This window comes from Phaethon lepturus, unplaced genomic scaffold (assembly GCF_000687285.1).
Source record: "Phaethon lepturus isolate BGI_N335 unplaced genomic scaffold, ASM68728v1 scaffold7234, whole genome shotgun sequence".
Taxonomy (NCBI): domain Eukaryota; kingdom Metazoa; phylum Chordata; class Aves; order Phaethontiformes; family Phaethontidae; genus Phaethon; species Phaethon lepturus.
This window is the reverse complement of record NW_010535379.1, coordinates 3781-22683: the sequence shown is the minus strand read 5'-3', so window position 1 is coordinate 22683 and position 18903 is coordinate 3781. Positions and strand designations below refer to the sequence as shown.

The window sequence follows — 18903 nt, the reverse complement described above, 5'->3', positions numbered from 1 at the left end:
GTGGTATTTTTAAAGACACGTATGCCTTTATCGGAGGGCGTTGGGGTGTGGCCACGATACGCGGATGCACACGCACCTGGGGGACAGGCGCTGAGGAACACCTGAGGAAGATGTTTTGCCTCATCTCCAGAGAGTAACTCGCACCTCGCGTTGCCACAGCAGGACTGGGGGTACACGGGGCTGAAACCCTTCCCTCAGCCGGCTGCGTCTGCGTGGGGGTACCAAAGAAGTCTCTTTGGCTCCTGTTGGCAGAGAGCCTGGGGGACCTGGCACCAGGTGATGTTTGTAGCTGCAAGTTTGGGGAGAGTTAGGTGATGCACGGGAGGCACGTGAATGCACTGCAGCTGGGCACCTCGTTTCTGGAGCCTAAACTAGGATCTGAATGTTCTGGATGGGTTTTAGGACAAGGTGACTGTTACGTGCTTCAAGTCATACTATATTAATTTAAGAACATCTAGTGCATTTGGGGTTTAGTTTTGGGAGTGGGAGAAGGCTACAAGGATCTGATTACTTCCCTATTCTACAGACTCTGATAAATTTTTTTTCCAAGAAACACTTGATTCACAGGCAATGCTTCTGAAAAATACTGAGGCCTTTTTTTCTTGCCTGTCCATGTATTTGAATCAGGGTGAATTTCAGGCCTCTCAGTTTGTTGCTCTGTGAGCAGCAGTGTCCCTATTCCAATAGTCTGTACCTCACAGTGACCAGATAATTGACATGAAAGCGTAAAGCTCTTGCCGTATGGGAATGTATGGTGAAGGATTTCTGAACTTAATCACCTCCCTGTTTTACTGTCCATAACTGAAAAAAAAATGTTTTTAATGTGTACAGAGATGCTGCTGTCAGTTATTTAAAAACTGCATGCACCTTTCATGTTACTGCTAGCTGTGTTTGCAAGCTCACAAATGGAATGTGCTTGAAATTTGCTTCTTGCCACCCTGTACTCTGTACAGAAAGTTTGATTAAAGGGTTTTGGCTTTTCAGGTTGTACTTAAGTAGACAGACTAATATCAGAAAATTATTCCCCTGTTTTGTTGCTGTCAGGAACATAGAAAATTCAAGTGTAAAAATTCCTGTAATTTGGAGGACAGTTAACTGCACGTGCTAACTATGACTTCAGTACATAGTTTCTCACCACACATCAGTATGGTTTGTAAGTAAGTCTCAGCACCAGAATATGGTTACTACCACTACACTTAGAACATGTAAATTCGGAGACCAATGGATGAAAAGTATCAAAAGGGAAAATTCCATTAATACAAGGCAATCTGTTAGTGGGATTTCAGGTATTACAGGTTTATAGTGGCTCAAAGAATAGCCAAATGAAGCCTGACCTAACCTGTATTGTTACGGAAAGCCTGTGGTTTAGAACCTGAATTATTTCTGCCGCTATTTCAAAAAACATGTAGACGTGGCACTTTGGGACATAGTTTAGTGGGCTTGGTGGTGTTGGGTTGACGGTTGGACTTGATGATCTTATAGGTCTTTTCCAACCTTTATGATTCTGTGACTATGCAAATCTTTTGAGAAAACCCCACTCTAAGGAACTTGCAGTCAAAGGGGCCAATCCTACAGGCACTTGCATGTGCTTTCCTTTATTACCAGGTTGTTCTCTTGAAATGAGTTTAAGGTGTTACAGGCTCTGTGCAGCAGGTAAATAATACAGTTGGTGTTTTAATAAGCAGTATGTGATTATTATGTTTGTATAATCGTGTATTATGTAATCCTCAGTTTATACTTGTATAATTTTTAGGGGTTCAGAGCACTATTCTCTTCATAAACCCGGGAGTTACGTACTCCTGGGAGTACTCTGTTATGCATTTGGTATTGGAGAGGGAGAAACTACTGAACAAATCAGCTTAAGAAGCTGGTATCTACTGATTTATTGTGTTTTGGTTTTTAATACTACTAGAGGATTTTTTTCATATTTGAGGGTAGCCATGTAATTCCTGACTCACTCATATCATGTGACTTCAGTTGATCTGTTTTACACTTCTTTGCAATTTGGAGCCAATTTTTGTATCTCGTTTTCATGTCTCGGCTGTTATGTTCTGTATCCATCTGTGTGCCCATTCACCATAACTCTTGAACCAATTTTCCACTTCCAGTTTAATTCAGTAGAGGAAGCAGAAGATTTAAACATATTTAGGTTGTCCATTTCCATAAAAGTAGTTAGAGGAGAAATTCTAGAAATTAAGGACTCTGAAGAAGTCTGTATTAGTGTGAGATCAACACTTAGCTGCCCTGTTTCACTTTCAGCAGCTAATCAGTGCGATTGTGCTGACCTGTGAGTTAGAGCCGTGGCGTAGCAGTTAGAAATCATGGGAAGAAGCTAACAGTCTGGCTAAGCGTAGAGTGCAGGAACGGGAAGGAACCAGCGGTGTTGATTGTGGTGACATGAGAACCTAAGGGTTGGGGAAGGAGGTGCTGGGTTACTGACTGGGGGAGAAGGGAAGGAACAAAGGTAGAAGTCCAGCAAAGGAACTAGATTTTTGGCCATCTGTGTGAAAACATAATTTTGTGAGTAGTGGAATTAGTGAACTGTAAACATGAGGGGGCAGTTAATACTTCCAAAACTATGGATTTTGAAAGAAATATTTCTCTTACATATAAATTAAGAATTCCCGTAACTTTTAGAAAATATACTGGGAGTGATCTGCAAATGTTGAGCTTTAAGTGCGTGCTTAGTAACCTGGAAATGAGAGAAGAGCTGTGCCTTTTGTGGGTCTGTATTGTAAAAACAAAGGTACTTCTTGCAAACCAGAATGACTGTAAAATTTTAAAATGTGGCAGTGCTGTTAGGAGGTTGGTTAACCTATGAGTGTGACAGTGCTCAGGGCTCAATAATTTTATCACAATTACTAAAATTATAACCTGAGAAGGATCAAATATCAGGTAAAAAGATTTTTATATTAGCTTTTTATTGTGATACAAGGTAAAGGAGTGCACAGTCGTTCCTAAAACTTCTGTCACATAAGGAACCACAGCAGAATTGAGCATTATGGTAGTGTGGTCCAGTTTTCGGTCTGACTTGCTCTAATATAAATATAGCTAGTGGAAAATTTTGTAATTAAGAGAGTATAAAAAAGATAGTATTATCATTCACTTTCCTTTAAAGCAGTTTATACTGTAACAACTTCTGAACACCTGGGAAATGCCGAGTTCTGGATTGTTTGATTGCTGATTTGATAGAAAACAGTTTCCTGAGTATTTGGTCTACATTCTTAGTATTACTGGTCAAACCAATTTCTCTTAAGAAACTTAATCTATCGTAATCTCTTTAAATCGTGACTGTCTATTTGTTGATATTGTCCTTATATTGAAGAGGAAATGTGCCCTGAACAGTTTGCAGTCCCTGCTCTAATCATTGAAATACACTTCCCCCCTGCCCCCCCCCCGCTTTTCCCCCCCAAAATATAAAAGAAGTGTAGAATACTTTAAAGCAAAGCATAAGGCAGGGTAATAGTCTCTGTTTATATAAACATCACATCACAAAACTTTATGACCAGTGTCTCTTCTCTTATCAGGGTGCTGTTACCTAAAGTACAAGTGTTAAAAGAGGATGAGGCCAGGGAAGAAATCCAAAGAAATCACTCTTCCTGGTAACTTTATGCTCTATAGCAACCAGCAGATAAAGAGTGTGAGCTAACAAACCCATAAACACAGTGCATGTTATCACAGCGTGACTTTCTAGAGCTTGTTAAAGGACATCTTTAGCTTTTTATGGTATTTCATGAAACTAACTCTGAAAATGTAAGTTCTAGTCATTTGCATCAATTTCTAAAGTTTTGTCATTGCATGACCTTTGCTAAGGTTAAAAATTAGGGCTTTGAGCACGCCCTTTTAACTACTGCTGTACGGTCTCCCTAACCACTCTTAATTTCCTTCCTGCAGCCGAGCAAAAGATGTAACAATGCCAGCAAAGCTTCCAGTGAATTTTTTCTCCACAAGATCTCCAGTCATTGATCTTTTTCGGGGACAATTAGACTATGCAGATCACCTTCGTCAGGATTCAGAAATTGTGCTGTATTTCTTCTACGCGCCATGGTGTGGCCAGTCCATTGCAGCAAGAGAACAAATAGAACATGTGGCCAGCAGATTGTCAGACCAGGTAACTCCAGAGAAGATATGAATCTTAAATATGACCAATGCTAATTTCTGCCATCCCATGGGAACCAGTAGGACTTGAATGCACACATTTTAGGGTAACTCAGCTGGTCGTCTTTAATTTAACATACACAGTGTTAGAATAAATGGACAAAACCTGTTATTCCTGCTCAGTTTCTGTTATTTCTGCTCCTGAATGGGGAACTCCAGAAGCTTCTTCTTGTGGAGTGTTCTCATATGTATGTGAATATGCGTGAAATGCTTTCAGACAGAAATTACAGGGAGTTTGCTCCTGGTTCCAGGGCCCTTGGAGACACTGGTAATCGTGTACGAGTGCAACTATAGCACTGCTTTCTAGCAGTTGGTTACCTGTGAACTCTTCAGAAGTACAGCTGTTCTAAACCTCTGCTTGTTGAGCTCCACTCTGCAGAAAAAATAATTAATAAGAATTGTGACTAAGTTAGTAGATTTGAAGGATTTAGATTAAGAAGTTTAAAAACTACAAAGAAAAGTGACCAGAAGGGTTGCTGCTGCAACAAGTCTTGTGTGATAGAATTAAGAGGAGCAGAAATTGAATACTGAGTTGAAAAGACACTGGAAGTAGCCAGTGGAATGGCTTGGGAAAAATACATGTTGGATAAAGAAGGTCACAGTAATGTACTTTGTTAGCTGTGAATTTTTACCTGCATTGCAGGTGCTGTTTGTGGCTGTAAATTGCTGGTGGAACCAGGGGAAATGCAGGAAGCAGAAGCATTTCTTTTATTTTCCTGTGATACACTTATACCATCGGAGGTAAGATTTCGTATGTACAGTCTGGGTTTCTTACTGTTGTTTTGAGAAACAGGGAGGTTGTATCAAATGTTGCATTTTGAAAATGCTGTATGTCTATATGTATAAACTATGTTAAAAAATAGTAGATGGTTATAGAGGAGGAGGAGATTCTGGGTGAAGCTTATCACCTATACGACTTAGGTGTCAAGAAGGGCTGTAAATGTCAGTTAAATGACATGCTGTGCAGTTCTTCATCCTTAAGGAAATTTTCTTTTGTCCCTGCATCTCCTGGAAGTTCTGCCTCCAATGAAAAGTAAAGAATTCAGATTTATATATTAATTTCAGTTGTCTGCTTGCTCTGTGAATGGATTATATCAACTGGTCCCAATTTGTGGCAGCAATAAAGTATGTGCTATTGAAGTTAGTGGAATTTAAGTGCATATTTAAATGGCACTATGTACTGAAGACTTTCTTCTAAATTTTAACTTTATGCTCACTTTTTAATGCTCCAAATGCTAAGATATCATTGTATAAAATTTTGTATAATCTCATCTTCATTTTTTAGTATTTGTATGTATTATCTTTTTTTTCCCCTCTTCGTGTGGAGCGGAAGCTAAGGAAACACACTTTCTAATGCTAGGTACAATAGAGCTGGATGTTATGTAGTTTATCACTTGCATTTTACTTGTGTACCCTAATCTTGAACTCAGCTCTCTTCCATTACTGAGGCTGATTTTGATTTTTGGGGGGGGATTTATGTGTTGAGGAGGAACAACTCTGATCTTCGTCAGCTGCACTTGGAACAGACACAGATGGCACTGGCATAATGCAAAGTGTAATAAAAAAACCAACAATTGCACTTGGATGTACATTGACTTAAACTTACTTGATCTTGAAATTACAACACGTTAGATGGATACACTTGGGTATTTTCAGTGACCTTAAACAGAGTTGCAACAAGATGAGATGTAAATTCATACTGATACTTCATAAAAACCCCAAAGGGCAATGCACCCCCTCATGCCCAAGATACTAAACCTCGAATGTTGCGTGCTGGGCATGTGACATGTTGAAGCAGTGCGTGTTGCTGTTAAGACAAAGGTTCATAATAAACCAGTGTAGGATTTAAAATAATCTAGTGGGCTCTAGAAAACCATTTCAAAGCATCTGAATATAGGTACCTCAGTGCGAATTTGATGTTTTTCAGTGTCTATATGTATAAACTATGTTAAAAAATGCATCACATTAAATTCTTCAGTGGGAATGGACTAATTCCTTGTGCTTTTTGTGTTTGATTTCATTTTGGACTGTGATGCTTTGTTCAACCTAATGATAGTAAATCAGATGCAGGATTTCAAGGGGATGAAGGAGAAGCTCTGGAAATTGTAACCACAAGGCCTGGCCTGCCTTCTGTTTTAGCATTGCTTCATGTGTGAGCTGTTCTATCAGATGGCTGGGGAAGAAACTGTAGTCTCGCTGAGTCTGTTCATCAGCAGCGCGACTGGATTTGTCCCTGCTTTATTGAGTGCTACTTGTAAAAGTCTATGTAAAAATATTGTACCTTTCAGATTGGCACTGAACTTTTCTAAAGATTAAAAAAAAACAAGTGAAAATAGTGGCATTTTTCAGATCTGTATTTTTAAGTCACATGTATTTACTTCGGACAAAGAAGAAAGATACCTATATAATCATGTAATTCACATAGTATTTTACCAACTTCTTTAATGGAACTGAGAAGAGGTCTCCATTCTTTCGTCCCCACCAACACATTGCACACATCCATAGACACGGCATTAGAGTCACTGCAATTTCTGCACTGTACTTCAAGTCTGGTAACACAACTTCTCCATCAGTTACAGAAGCCATTGTTAGTTAACACAGAGAGCAATTCCCTAGAGGCTGAGCATGCTGTCCATGTAACTCCTATCTCTGCCACCCCCAGCAGGGACTCTCTCTAATTTAAGTCTTAATGTTTTATTATTTTTTTTGGTACTAGTTTTGGACCAATTGAATACAAAGGCCCTATGAGTGCTGTTTATATTGAAAAGTTTGTTCGCCGGGTGATGACACCACTACTCTACATCTCGTCTCGATCAAAATTACTAGATTTCCTCTCAAATTATGAGGTACTTGTCTCTCTTCTCTAGCTTTACCACTGTGGTTCAGAAAGAGTTTGACTTGTTTCACAATTAAATTTGATCTGCTCCAAAGTACTAGTTTTATTTTCCGGATCCTGAAATCAGTGTCCCGTAAATTTGTTAAAATCATAAAAATATGAAGACAAATTCGTAATGTTGGTTCCCTGTATAGTGACTTTTATGATTTAGTGATGCTCTTAATTTACAGTACTTTAGTATGTAGGGGCAACAATCAAAGTTGTTAGCTCGCCAAAAAGTTGCATATGAACAAGAAAGAAGGGAGAAATCTTTTTGCAAAAATCTTGCAGTAAGTTGGGAAAGCATATGAGAAATACATAGTAATTGCTTTATTTTTTAAAGGAATATTAAACCTTTCTAATAAGATAAGTCTGTTAAGTAAAAACAAATGTGAAATCAGTTGAAATAATGGCTCCTAACCACTTTGTATGCTGTAACTTCATGATTTTAATCCACGGGTGCATTGTGTTTTATTAATTTTCAGTCTGTTGTGTTCAGAGGTGCCAAGATTTGTAGCAATACTAGTGGATTAATGACTTCCAATTAGACAAAACACGCTTACAACAGAACCATGTATAATCCCTTTATAACTGTTCATTTCTGTAGTGCGCAATGGAGACGTACCATTACTAAACCCCAAGCTATTAGAGCAGAACAGAAAACCTGATCCACAAATCGATGCTGTAGTAGTGACCAAAACATGTGAGGGGTTTCCGGTGTTTCAGAATGAAGCAGAGTTCCTCTTTGAATTGGTGCGTATTCTAATGACTGGTTCTGCTGCAGGACGGAGCATGATCTGTGCTGTTAAATGAAAGGTGCCACAGCATAAGGGGACGCACACTGGTAGTTAACCATGGGTAGGTGCTGCGCTGTTCTCGCTTCGGTTTATCCCTCAGGAGCTGTTACTAATGGGTTTAGTTTTCCAGTGTGTTAAGTGAGGACTGTGAGTCAGGAGTAGTGAGTTGTGTGGCTGTCTCTGAGGCTGATAGTATCTGTGATCACAAGCGATTCTGTTGTCTTTTCACTGCTTTCAGTTTTGTCATTCTAAAACTCTGGCATTTTTTGCCTTCTATAGAGATTTGAAAACAGCCATGCTTGGTTTTTGGTCTGTGTTACGTGAGTTATTTCTTGGTAGTCTGCAAAAGGTAATTAATAAACATAGTGTCATTAAGCTTAAATTTGCTTTACAGTAGGAGGTGCACTTCCACTGGAAAAAGACTTAAGATAAAAGATGAATTTATGGGGGAACCAGAAAATACTTTAAATACTGTTTAGCAATTGAACATATACTTTTGTTTCTATGTTCAAACTTCCCCCCTCCCCTTCCTGTGCTTCAAAGTCTGTGGCTACAAGTGCCTGATCTCCGCTTTTCCGGGGAGACCTTATTGCAGCCTTCCAGTACTTGGAGGGCCTATAAGAAAGATGGGGACAAACTTTTTAGCAGGGCCTGTTGTCATAGGACAAGGGGTAATGTTTTTAAACTAAAAGAGGGCAGATTTAGACTAGATGTAAGGAAGAAATTTTTTATGATGAGGGTGGTGAAACACTGGCCTGGGTTGCCCAGAGAGGTGGTAGATGCCCCATCCCTGGAAATATCCCAGGTCAGGTTGGACGGGGCTCTGAGCAACCTGCTCAAGTTGAAGATGTCCCTGCTCATTGCTGGGGGGTTGGACTAGATGAGCTTCAAAGGTCCCTTCCAACCCAAAGATTCTGTGAATTTATGATCTCTGTTTATGTTCAGCGTTTGCTGGTTCTCTTTTCAGAAATGGACTAAGAATAGAGTCTGATCTGTCATGCTGCCCCACAGTCATTAAGGCTGAGGTTATTTCCCAGGCTGTGGCATCAGGTGCTCAGTGTCTTGGCTCTGTGAAGTTAAGCAAGAGAGGGAGAAGCGTATGCAAAATTAACAGCCAACTCATGCAGTAAGATCCATTCAGGGAACAGGGCACTGGCTAGTTCAGGTCCAGGTGATTGCAATAATAAAAGGAAATGCTGAATGAACAGGAGCTGGTATACAGAAATGACTTAAGTAGTAGAGAATTACATATGAAGATGGATGGCGAGGGAAGCATAGGCATGAAGGAAAAGTTAGTTTTAAACGAGAAATAAACATGTTGTTTCATCATTTTAAACAGTTAGAAATGTGAGCTTTTTCTAATGTTTTCCGTGCAAGTCGAGGAACTTTATACATTTTGTAGGAGAAGATACAATCCAGGAGGTGATTCCTGTGTTTAAGAAGTGAGAAAGTCTTGAAGTGGAGTAGGTTACAGAAGTGTATACATGGCACAAACTAATTGCTAATTTGAGAGCCTTGGTTAGCATCTTCCTTTGATTTTCGATCTTTTATATATTAAAAATGTTAATTTTTAGCAGTAGGAAAGGAGAGAAGACTAAAGGATAGACCGTTGGGCATTTTGACCACTGTCTCCTGCTTGATCAGGTTTTTGTGATTTCTTCATTGAAAAGCTAATTAATTTGAAGCTCAGAATATTTTCTGAAAGATTTGTCATCATCTGTATGTAATTTTCAGTCCTGTGTTCTGCTAGGGAATGGATTCTGCAACCTTATGTTAGGTGTATTTACTCTGCAGTAGGTCACAGAGCCGTTGCCTGTCACTCGCTTTTGGTCCTCATTGTTCTGTTTCTCTGTCCAAGGATAGCACTGTGTGTAATCTGGAGTATGCAATAGGTTGGTAAGTTATTGGTTCATTAGAAGGATGGTTTATTTGCAGGCCATCATGTCGAGCTGAAGTTCTGCTGAGCATGCGTTGTCACACTTAAAAGAGCTACTGCACCCTTCTTTTCTTGTTTCAAGGGCATTTTGTTGTTGCTGGTCAGTTCACTGATAGCCAGGACTTAAAGCCCATAGTTGTCCTTTTTCCATCTAATCTGTGAAGCTTTTGATGCTTTAATCTTGTGTTCAAATTCCAGTAGCCAGCTTTTGGTGGAAAAAGCATCTAGCAAAGAAACACAGGAGCTCTACTCATACTCAATACCGAAATCCATTGAACATGTTAGCATGCCTGAACTAGCAAGTACTGTAAAGGTACCAAGATAAACATTCAAAGCATTTTTTTATAAGTTGAACCACACCGAGAGATACTGAAATCTATCAGTGTTTTATGTTGTAGTCAAATGTTAATTAGCATGTTTTTATTTGTAAGAAAAACTGATGAACGCAATCCAGATAAATGTAAGCAAGTTGGTGTTAGTGACATAGTGTATGTCTGTTCCTCAACCAAATCATGAGTATCGTGAGATGCTGCACTGCTCTATTCATCTCACAAGAGGGCGCTGAAACCCCGCGGGGGGTGTGGAAATCTGGTTGAAGACTCCAAAGTTAAGATTCTGCATTTTCTAATACTAGTTAAGGGATTTTTGTGGTCATGGAATGATATTAGTGCAAAACTAGAACTGGATAAGAATTAGAATTTAATTTTTGAGAGCAAGGGAAAAAATGCCATTTGGAAAGCGGTTAAAATCTTGGAATGTATAGGAAGATCTAAGTTACATCAGGAGGAAGATATGCACTTCCTACTAGAACTCTAGGTACCTGTAAGTACTTATAATCAGACTTCTTTTGTTTTCTTAACTGGGGAGATGTAACAGTTTAATTTTAATCCAAACTGGCAAGTCTCATTCCTCATCTGACTAACCCAGCTACTAGAAATGGCCTCATCCTTCTGGCACACAGAGGAAGAAAACATGCAGCTTCTGTAGTTAGACAAAAAGCTTCATCCACTTATGAAAATTGAATATGCCTGGGGAGCTCATAATTTTCTGGCTTTGGGAGAGGTGGGGGAGGAGTTGGTCTCTCTGAGAGGTAGCTGGCATGTGTCAGCTTTCTTCTTTGCTCTATTTGTGTAGAAATGCTTCCTGAGCATTAACCAGCTGTGTAGGATCTCACCCAGAAGTGGATTTGACTTAATAGCTTGCTCTTGTGTGGGGTACTGTGGTGCCTATGTTAAATGATGATGTCAGAATTTGCTTTCCATTCTGGATACACAGTGCTTTTAACCTCATTAGAAAATGAACAGACCTTTACTTGTAAATTAATTAATCGAATATCAATCAGCAGTTTCTTTCTTGCATTTCTGCGGTATAGAATTAGCGGTATGTAATATTGGTTCTTTTGTTCCCCAGAGATAATATGTTCCTTTTCCTCTTGATGTTTTCTTTTCTGTGTTTACAGATAAAATGAGGCAGGAATTGCCTGTCTGCATACGTCTGAGATTCTGGGGAAAAAAAAAAATCTCCCTTACCTCAATGCAGTATAGCCAAAGAATAAAAATAAATAAATACAAATTGGGATAGAAATAACTTAATTGAGTAGTAAAAGCATTTATCTAACTGTAAGAGCTAATCAGTAACTGGGATTTTTCTGTTCTCTCTTCCCATTACTTCACATTTATTGGCCTTTAAATTTCAGAGCTCTTGCATCACATAGTCATTTAATACTGTCTTTCTGCAACTCAGAAGAGTCAGCTGTAGTTCTGATGATTCCTAATAACCTTTGCAAGTTTTGTTTCTCACACTTCTTCCTCTTTTCTAAAGTGTTTGTAGAAATGTTCAACTATATGACCATCAGTACACATCCTGGCTGTCTGTCTTTGTGGAAAACTTCTACCTGTAGTTTTCTATCTTTTCTACTAATCTAGAAAAGTACCTTCTGTGTTATTCCTTATCACCTTAGTTTCTTCCAGTGTGCTTGGCAACGTCATGTAGGCTTTTGGGGAATTACAGTATGCTGCATTGAGAGATCAGTTATCTACATGCTTGCTCATTCCTTCAAAGAACTGTGATAGACTTGAGGCATGGTTCTGTAATAAAACCACGTTGGCTGTTCTCTGATAAAAATTACTTATCTGAAGATCTTAAAGTTTCTATGAACTTTCTGTTCTGTAATTGTTGAGATGCTTGTCAGGTCTGTTACTTGTTTGATTTAATTGGCATCACACATCACTTTCCGTTCCTCTGGTGTACAGGCCAAGCAAGAAATAGGCTATGCTATAATTAATGATGTTTTATTTCCATATATGAGTTTCATTAGGAGATGGTAGTAATGACTCGTCACTACTGACATCCTCAGGTTTGTTCCAAAACCTTTCCTACAGACACTTGGTTTGAGACAGGTTATGAAAATTGTTTCATGGAAAGAAAAGCTCCAGTAAGCTCCACTCTAGCCATGCCAAGGCTCCTAATGGAGTGTTTTTAAACTATACGTATGTCACTTTCTAGTATTTTATCCTCCTGCTTTATATAGCAGCGAGTCATATCCTGTTCAGCTGATTATTCCTAACTGCCTGCACAAAGACAATCAACCAGAACTCCATGCAGATAGTTGCCTGGAAGCAGCTGATCATCAGTAACAGCTTGTATGTAGATGCCCATATAAACTGTATGCATGTACTTGTTGCTACACCAGTTATTGATTGTCTTGGAGGTTCTTGCATGAAAGGAAGTGGGAGTTGCTGCCATCAAGCTCCTCTTAGCATGCTTGTATTCAAAAGTAGGAACCTCTTATTTACATTGAGATTATCTCTTCTGTAATACTTGAATCTTCAGAAGAACAAGAAAATTTACGTGGTACTTGAGAAGAAATACAGCATTTTAGACACTTTCCTCTTATGTATAATTGCAGCCTGTACCAGGGAGGAAATTTTAACTATTTTGGGATGATCATTAAAAGGACATGAATTAACCACATTAATGTTTAGACATATAGCATTAGTATATACTCTTCCACAACAATTTTTTCTTATTGAAAAAACACTTTCCAAAAACCCCTCATGGAAACATCTTATTCTTCGTAATGTGGAAGTCTTAGGCTGCTATTAGTGTACAACAGAACTGGCAGTCCGAATCAGAACATCACCTTTTTTAATAACTTTATAAATATATCCAGATCTGACTTTTGGCTTCATGTCTTCATTTTACTGTCACTTCTGACTCTTCTTTCATTCAGTATTTGCTGCCATAAGTTTGCTTTGTACAGTAATGGTATTCAGAAATGTTCCTGGGAAATGGGAAACTAAAATTTTGATCATCTTGTCTGTCTCCTTATTTTGGTTCACTTGAATGCTTTAAAGGTTTTTTATAAGGGATTGTTTCTTTACTGTCTTAATTTCATACTAGGAGAAAAAGATGAACGCTAATTATTAACCTGTTTATTGTTTAAAAAAGAATGAGTGTATGAGAAGAATGAATTTTGCTGTATTTTTTTTTACTTCTTTACTATTTATATTTTTATTTCCTTCTTGACAATTGTTATTGCAGAAATTTCACTAATTGGTTGTATCTCATGTTTATTATTGATATTTTTCCTGGGGTACCTCATAACGAGTCTTTATGAACAAGCATCTTGTGTTTAGCATTTATTCACCAAAGATAATTCCTGCCTAAAAAGAGCAGGTCATTAGTTGGAATGGGCAATGTTGTTATTGGTGAACATCCTGAGATCGCTAATTCATACTGAATTAGCTCAATTCATATGGCTGGTATGAATAACTGAATTCATATCACTAGTGACAGTAACAGGCAAAATATATTTTCATGTTTTAAAAATAAATTAAAAATTGTGTATGTAAAACTTAACAAAAAAATAAAGCAGCCACCAAAATACTAAATGAAAATACTTATGTGGGAATATATTTGCCACAGAAATGGGTGATCAGTGAGTCTGGAATCTTTTGCTCCACAGCAATCCCTAGAGTGCTCTTGCTTTGTGTATCAAATGCTCTTTCTGTATGCACCGAAGGAAGTGGGAAATGAGTAACACAAAATAACAATTCTATCACTTTGTCATGAAAGTTTACTGAGCCAATTTGAGTGATAGATTAAAAAACATAATTAATAATAATTTTTAATGGATTATATTTTTGTAAAATTTAAAACCAAAACTTAATTTGAAATTTGGAACAAGAGAAGTCTTTAGACTTTAGACGTACCTCTCTGTTCCAAGTCAGCTTCTCCCAGAGTCTCTTCCTGAATTTAATATGAAGCCATTCAGGCTTCATACCTGGCAAAGTCAATAGGCCTATTTAGGGATGAGTCTTTTAAATTTTGAGTTGTCTGTTTGGCAATTTGAAGAACTTCATGGGTATGCAGGTGGGATATGGGGCTCTTTCATTATTTTTGTGCAGCTGGTGTCTCACTAACTCCTGCAGGATATACTGAAAGAATTTATGATGATTGATAGCTTAATGATGGGATGATAAATTGGCTTAGCAGTTCAAGTATTCACGCACAAGATGTGTGAATTCATATGTAGTTGCTAATTATGTGCAACATAGTGAACAATTAAAGTGTTACTGTTTAAGTTGTTTATAATCTGAAAAATCACATTTGATATTCTAGTTCTAAAAGAAGTCTTTGCAGTGTTTATGGTTCTTATGTCGGTGCTGGAACCGACTCAAAATATTTGCAAAGCAAATATTAATTGTTTTTAGTGAACTTAGCTAACATGGGAAATACGGTTTGAAACTTATGCATCTACAGCCATAGAAACTTTCTCTCGTACATAGCTTTTGAATGACAACTTTAGAACTGATTTCCATTCAGTCTTGTAATATGAAATTTTTTCTTGCAGCATAAAGTGACTGTTCTTCAGTAAACTTTGTTGTCTTTTTAAAATCTGTTGTGTTTTACTGTAGGAAAATAATTGCTGTGCCCCATATATTTATACTTGAAAATAGCTTAACTAACTCTAATTATTATTTCAGCCTGGAGTTCTAGGGTATTTTGAGTTCAATGCTTCACCTCAACCGCCTGGTTATTTAACATTCTTCACGTCAGCATTACATTCATTAAAGAAAGGTAAAAGCTTCATTTTCATAACTTAAGGCATCTGTGAATGAGTTATGTATATGGATATGGGCTTCAGTAGTGTTTTGCCGTATTTTGTAACTTGGGAATTAATCCCTTTTGAGTATTGCTTGATGCTGATCTAATTATGAGACTTTCTTTTGTTACAGTGCGAGGATTGCTTATGTAAGAGGCTTATGTGATCAACCATCATGGAATAAAGTATATGACAGGCTGCTATTCATGGATACACTAAGATACAGTTTCCTCAAAAACCTAAAGGTGTAGCTGCAACTCATATAGAGCCATAATCAGGCTAGCACTTAAATAAGTTGAGTCCAAGAATGTTTGTTTTGTGCAACACTTGAAATGTCAGGTTCAGGGCCATTAGGATGAACTTGACTTTGTCAATACTTAGTAACTGAATTCAACAAAGTGCTTTCCTTGATGGGAGTTACAGAGCTGGTAAAAGGTAGCATGATGAGAAGGGCATTTTCTCCCTGTTGTTTTGCATTAATATCTAAAATACAAAAACTCTTGTGTTTAAACATGCAAATGTTATATACAATTAATACCTTTTGTTTTTTGATCATCAGTTCTGGATAAAGCTTTCTTAAAGTTAAGATTAGCACATTTTACCAGGATTTCTTTCTGTTGGCAAATGAAGGAAATTGATGCTATTCTGATTTTTTACTGTGCCACTGACTTGCTATATGATATAGAGCCCGTTCTCTTATATCTTGTTCTGTAACTTCCCCATTTGTATGTTGGGATAGTTCTTTGCAAAATAAAGGTTAGAAGCATTCTATCCTCGTGTGTACAGACTTAAAAATATAGAAATACTATAATACATATTTATTGTAAATGTACATCATTAAACAGTCGATGTTCATACCTTCTCCACATATATCTCTCTATCTCATGTTGGCTTTTGAGTCACCATAACATGGAGCAAGGTGCACCTATGATACCAGATTCTATATTTAATAAGCAAATCAAGAAATTGGACAATTAAGGTTAACATTCTCTGTACCTTGAGTGCAGAAGAGGAACACATCTGTTCTTGTTGCCTGCTCTTGTTACCTTTCTTCCACCTCATTTAATCACCAATATTGGAAGATGCAATTCAGTAAGATTTCTGTGCCTTTACACAGCAACGTTCTGTGTTTTGGTTTGAAGGCATTCTCTTAAGGTTTTCAGGAAAGAAGTTCAGTGTGTATAATTGTATTTAAAAACTGGAAATTTGGCCTTTCAGATTACCTTGGAACAATACGCTTTGGAGTGATCACAGACAAACATGTTGCAGAGAAGATCTCATTGGTGCATTCAGGCAGTGTGTATTTGCACAGACATGTGAACACATCTCTTGTGAGTATTGTATTTATGTTGTAGTGACTCTGAGACAGTACAAGGAGATTGAAGCTGTCATAGTAGACCATGAATAAGTGTTTCACAGAGCTTTAGGATACAGGATGTTTAAGAACGGTATTTTTGTACAACATTTTCATTCCACCAATCAGTAGCTGTTCTAAACAGTACCTAAGACTCAGGTTGGCCATCTCTATCAAAACATAACGCCAAAATCCCAAGCACCTCAGAAATGACTACACAAAGACTCTCTCCTGAAGTTTCTACCTCTTTCAGTAGGTCAGAATTAGAAGGCTACTTGAGTGAGGATATGGACAAAGAGATTTTGGGGGGAGAGAGAGAGAGAGTAGGGATAGCGAAAACTTGCATTTCGGTTTAAAGGTATGACATTACACTGATTAGAAAAATCATGCAAATTAATTTAATTGAAGATTTATAGTAACTCTTAATCCATGCGCCTCATTTTTGGAAGACTAATACTGAAAATACTAACTTTCAGATTTGCTGTTTGGCATAGAGACCTTATATATCCACACTGCTAGCATGAGTGGAAACTCTGCGAAGATAAGTGTTGTAATTTGTATTTTAATCAATTGAGACTAGGGAAGACATGAATTTTTCAGGTTAAATTACTGATAAATACATAAATCATTTGCACAGCCAAAAGTAGTTTTAACATAAACTTTCCTGAATTTATTAAAATGACCCTAGAAGCTGTGAGCGCTTTTTATTATGCATTTCTTTTCCCTGCATTCACTAATAAGAAATACCAGTTTTAAATGCAGTCTTGATGTTCTTAAAAGACTAATTTAAAATGAGTTAATAATACGGTGAATGAGTAGTGGGAAAAAGTTTTCTAATATGCCATAAATCAAGATGTGATGATACCAACTTAGAACTGAGCTCTTTCACTTATAAAGAAAATTTTATAGTACTAAGAAAAGTAAAGATTATAAAGATGTAGTAAAAGAAAGAGTTATTTCCCTGGTAGAATACTTTTTGCATGAAAGATTGGGTGTTACTATGATCTGATGATCATTGGGAAAGATTTCCCAAAGGGAGAGGGTATATGAAACACTGAAGCTTGCTGAATAGTGTAATTAAATTTAGAAAGAGAGTTTTAGGCATTACAGCAACAAAGCATGCCATATTTGAGAACTGTATTCATTACTAAACCAAGTGAGGACAAATAATTTTTTCCCCCCCTCAAGATCTATCCAAATGACATCATGAACTATACTGCTGAGAACATTTGCAAGTGGGCTCTAGAAAACCGAGAGATGCTCATACGCTGGCTGAGACCACATGGTGGAAAAAGCCTTCTTCTAAACAATGAGCTGAAGAAAGGACCAGCACTTCTCATATTTATACCTTACAATCCCTTAGCAGAAATTCATCCTCTTTTAGATGAAGTAAGTGAAATAATTTTTTTTTTTTTTTTTTTTTTTTTTACTTCAAAAATACTAGAACTTGAAAACTCTAGTCAGGGTTCTGAGCTTAGTTGTGTCAGATATCTCATTTTATTTCACTGCTCCAAGTATTCAATTTTGTTTAAAAACACATTTTCTCAAGCTATATTATCACAACTCCCTTACATTGGTTTGCATCCCACACAACATGCTTTTGTCTCATGTCAACAGTTGTTTAGAACAAGCACCTAACTCTTTTCCTTGACTTCCTTCTTTGGTGAGTGCTGTGTGAGAAATACAGATCTTTGGTCTTCTGTTCTAGCTGACATAGCTCAAACAAAAGCGCAAAAATATATTTGAGTATTGCAGGACTTGTGTTTTGTACACCCCATTCTATTTCTCCTCTACTTCCATCTTTCCAGATTTGGTTACGCAAGGAGCAATGGACCTTTTATTAAACCAGTGTTATTTGAAATTTAGCCCAACTGAAAAACTACTCAGAACTGGTCTGATTTTTATATTCTTTGTGTTCCTTAGTTGCCTTCCAGTTTTCTCTTCCTCTGACATTATTTCTATTTCTGAACTGCCTAGGACAGGAGTTCTTGTTGCTGTGCAGTAAATGAGATGGGGAAACTAACTTGGCTGAAAAAGAATTTTTTTCCCTGGGCTATTGTTCAGCTGGAACCCATTGTCCCATTTAATATATTCACACAGCTGCACGTCACAGTGGTGATAGCACAGCACTAAGGACTGTGTGGAACAAGGAGCAAGCCTCTGTAGAAGATGAAAAGCAGGGCTTAGTTTTGTTGGCAATGCTGACTTACATACATGGTATCTATGTGCTGGAACGTGTGGTTTCCACAAGGAGGCGTAATGAATATTGCAGTGTCTGAAGGAATGAGGGGAAAAAAAAAATTAACATAACTTATGATACAATATTTAGCCAAACTAGAAATGGAAACAATAAAAGCTAGACTGCTACAAGATAGGGTTGGGGAAATCTTTGTGGAAAGACTAGAAAAGAACTTCAATTATTTTTGTACTAACCTGTCTTATTTTTTGTGGGATTAATTCAGTGATGCTTGTCACAGGTTAAACATTCTAGTAACACGTACCACTTAATTAGATCAAATCAGTGCAACATAAGGTGTTCCATTTTAGATTTCATTCTACTAAGTAAGAGTATTTATCTATATCAAAGTGTGAAATGATATATAAAATATTCCAGTTGATCTTGCATAGCTTCACTTTGATAGAGAGATATTATGCAACTTGTTTACCATCGGAAGA

At 37.5% G+C, this 18903-nt stretch overlaps 1 protein-coding gene across 1 annotated transcript in view; it reads left to right on the top strand.

Annotated features, from left to right (window-relative positions):
- Positions 1-1605: 1605 nt before the first annotated feature.
- Positions 1606-18903, top strand: part of TXNDC11 (thioredoxin domain containing 11) — a gene marked incomplete at its 5' end in the record, with an annotated part of 19447 nt that continues 2149 nt past the window's right edge. Inside the window, 7 exons of the mRNA XM_010285788.1 lie at positions 1606-1629; positions 3879-4111; positions 4802-4899; positions 6875-7004; positions 14755-14848; positions 16092-16204; positions 17416-17616. Of these exons, the coding sequence (XP_010284090.1) occupies positions 1606-1629; positions 3879-4111; positions 4802-4899; positions 6875-7004; positions 14755-14848; positions 16092-16204; positions 17416-17616 (893 nt within the window). The remainder of the gene's footprint in view (positions 1630-3878; positions 4112-4801; positions 4900-6874; positions 7005-14754; positions 14849-16091; positions 16205-17415; positions 17617-18903) is intronic.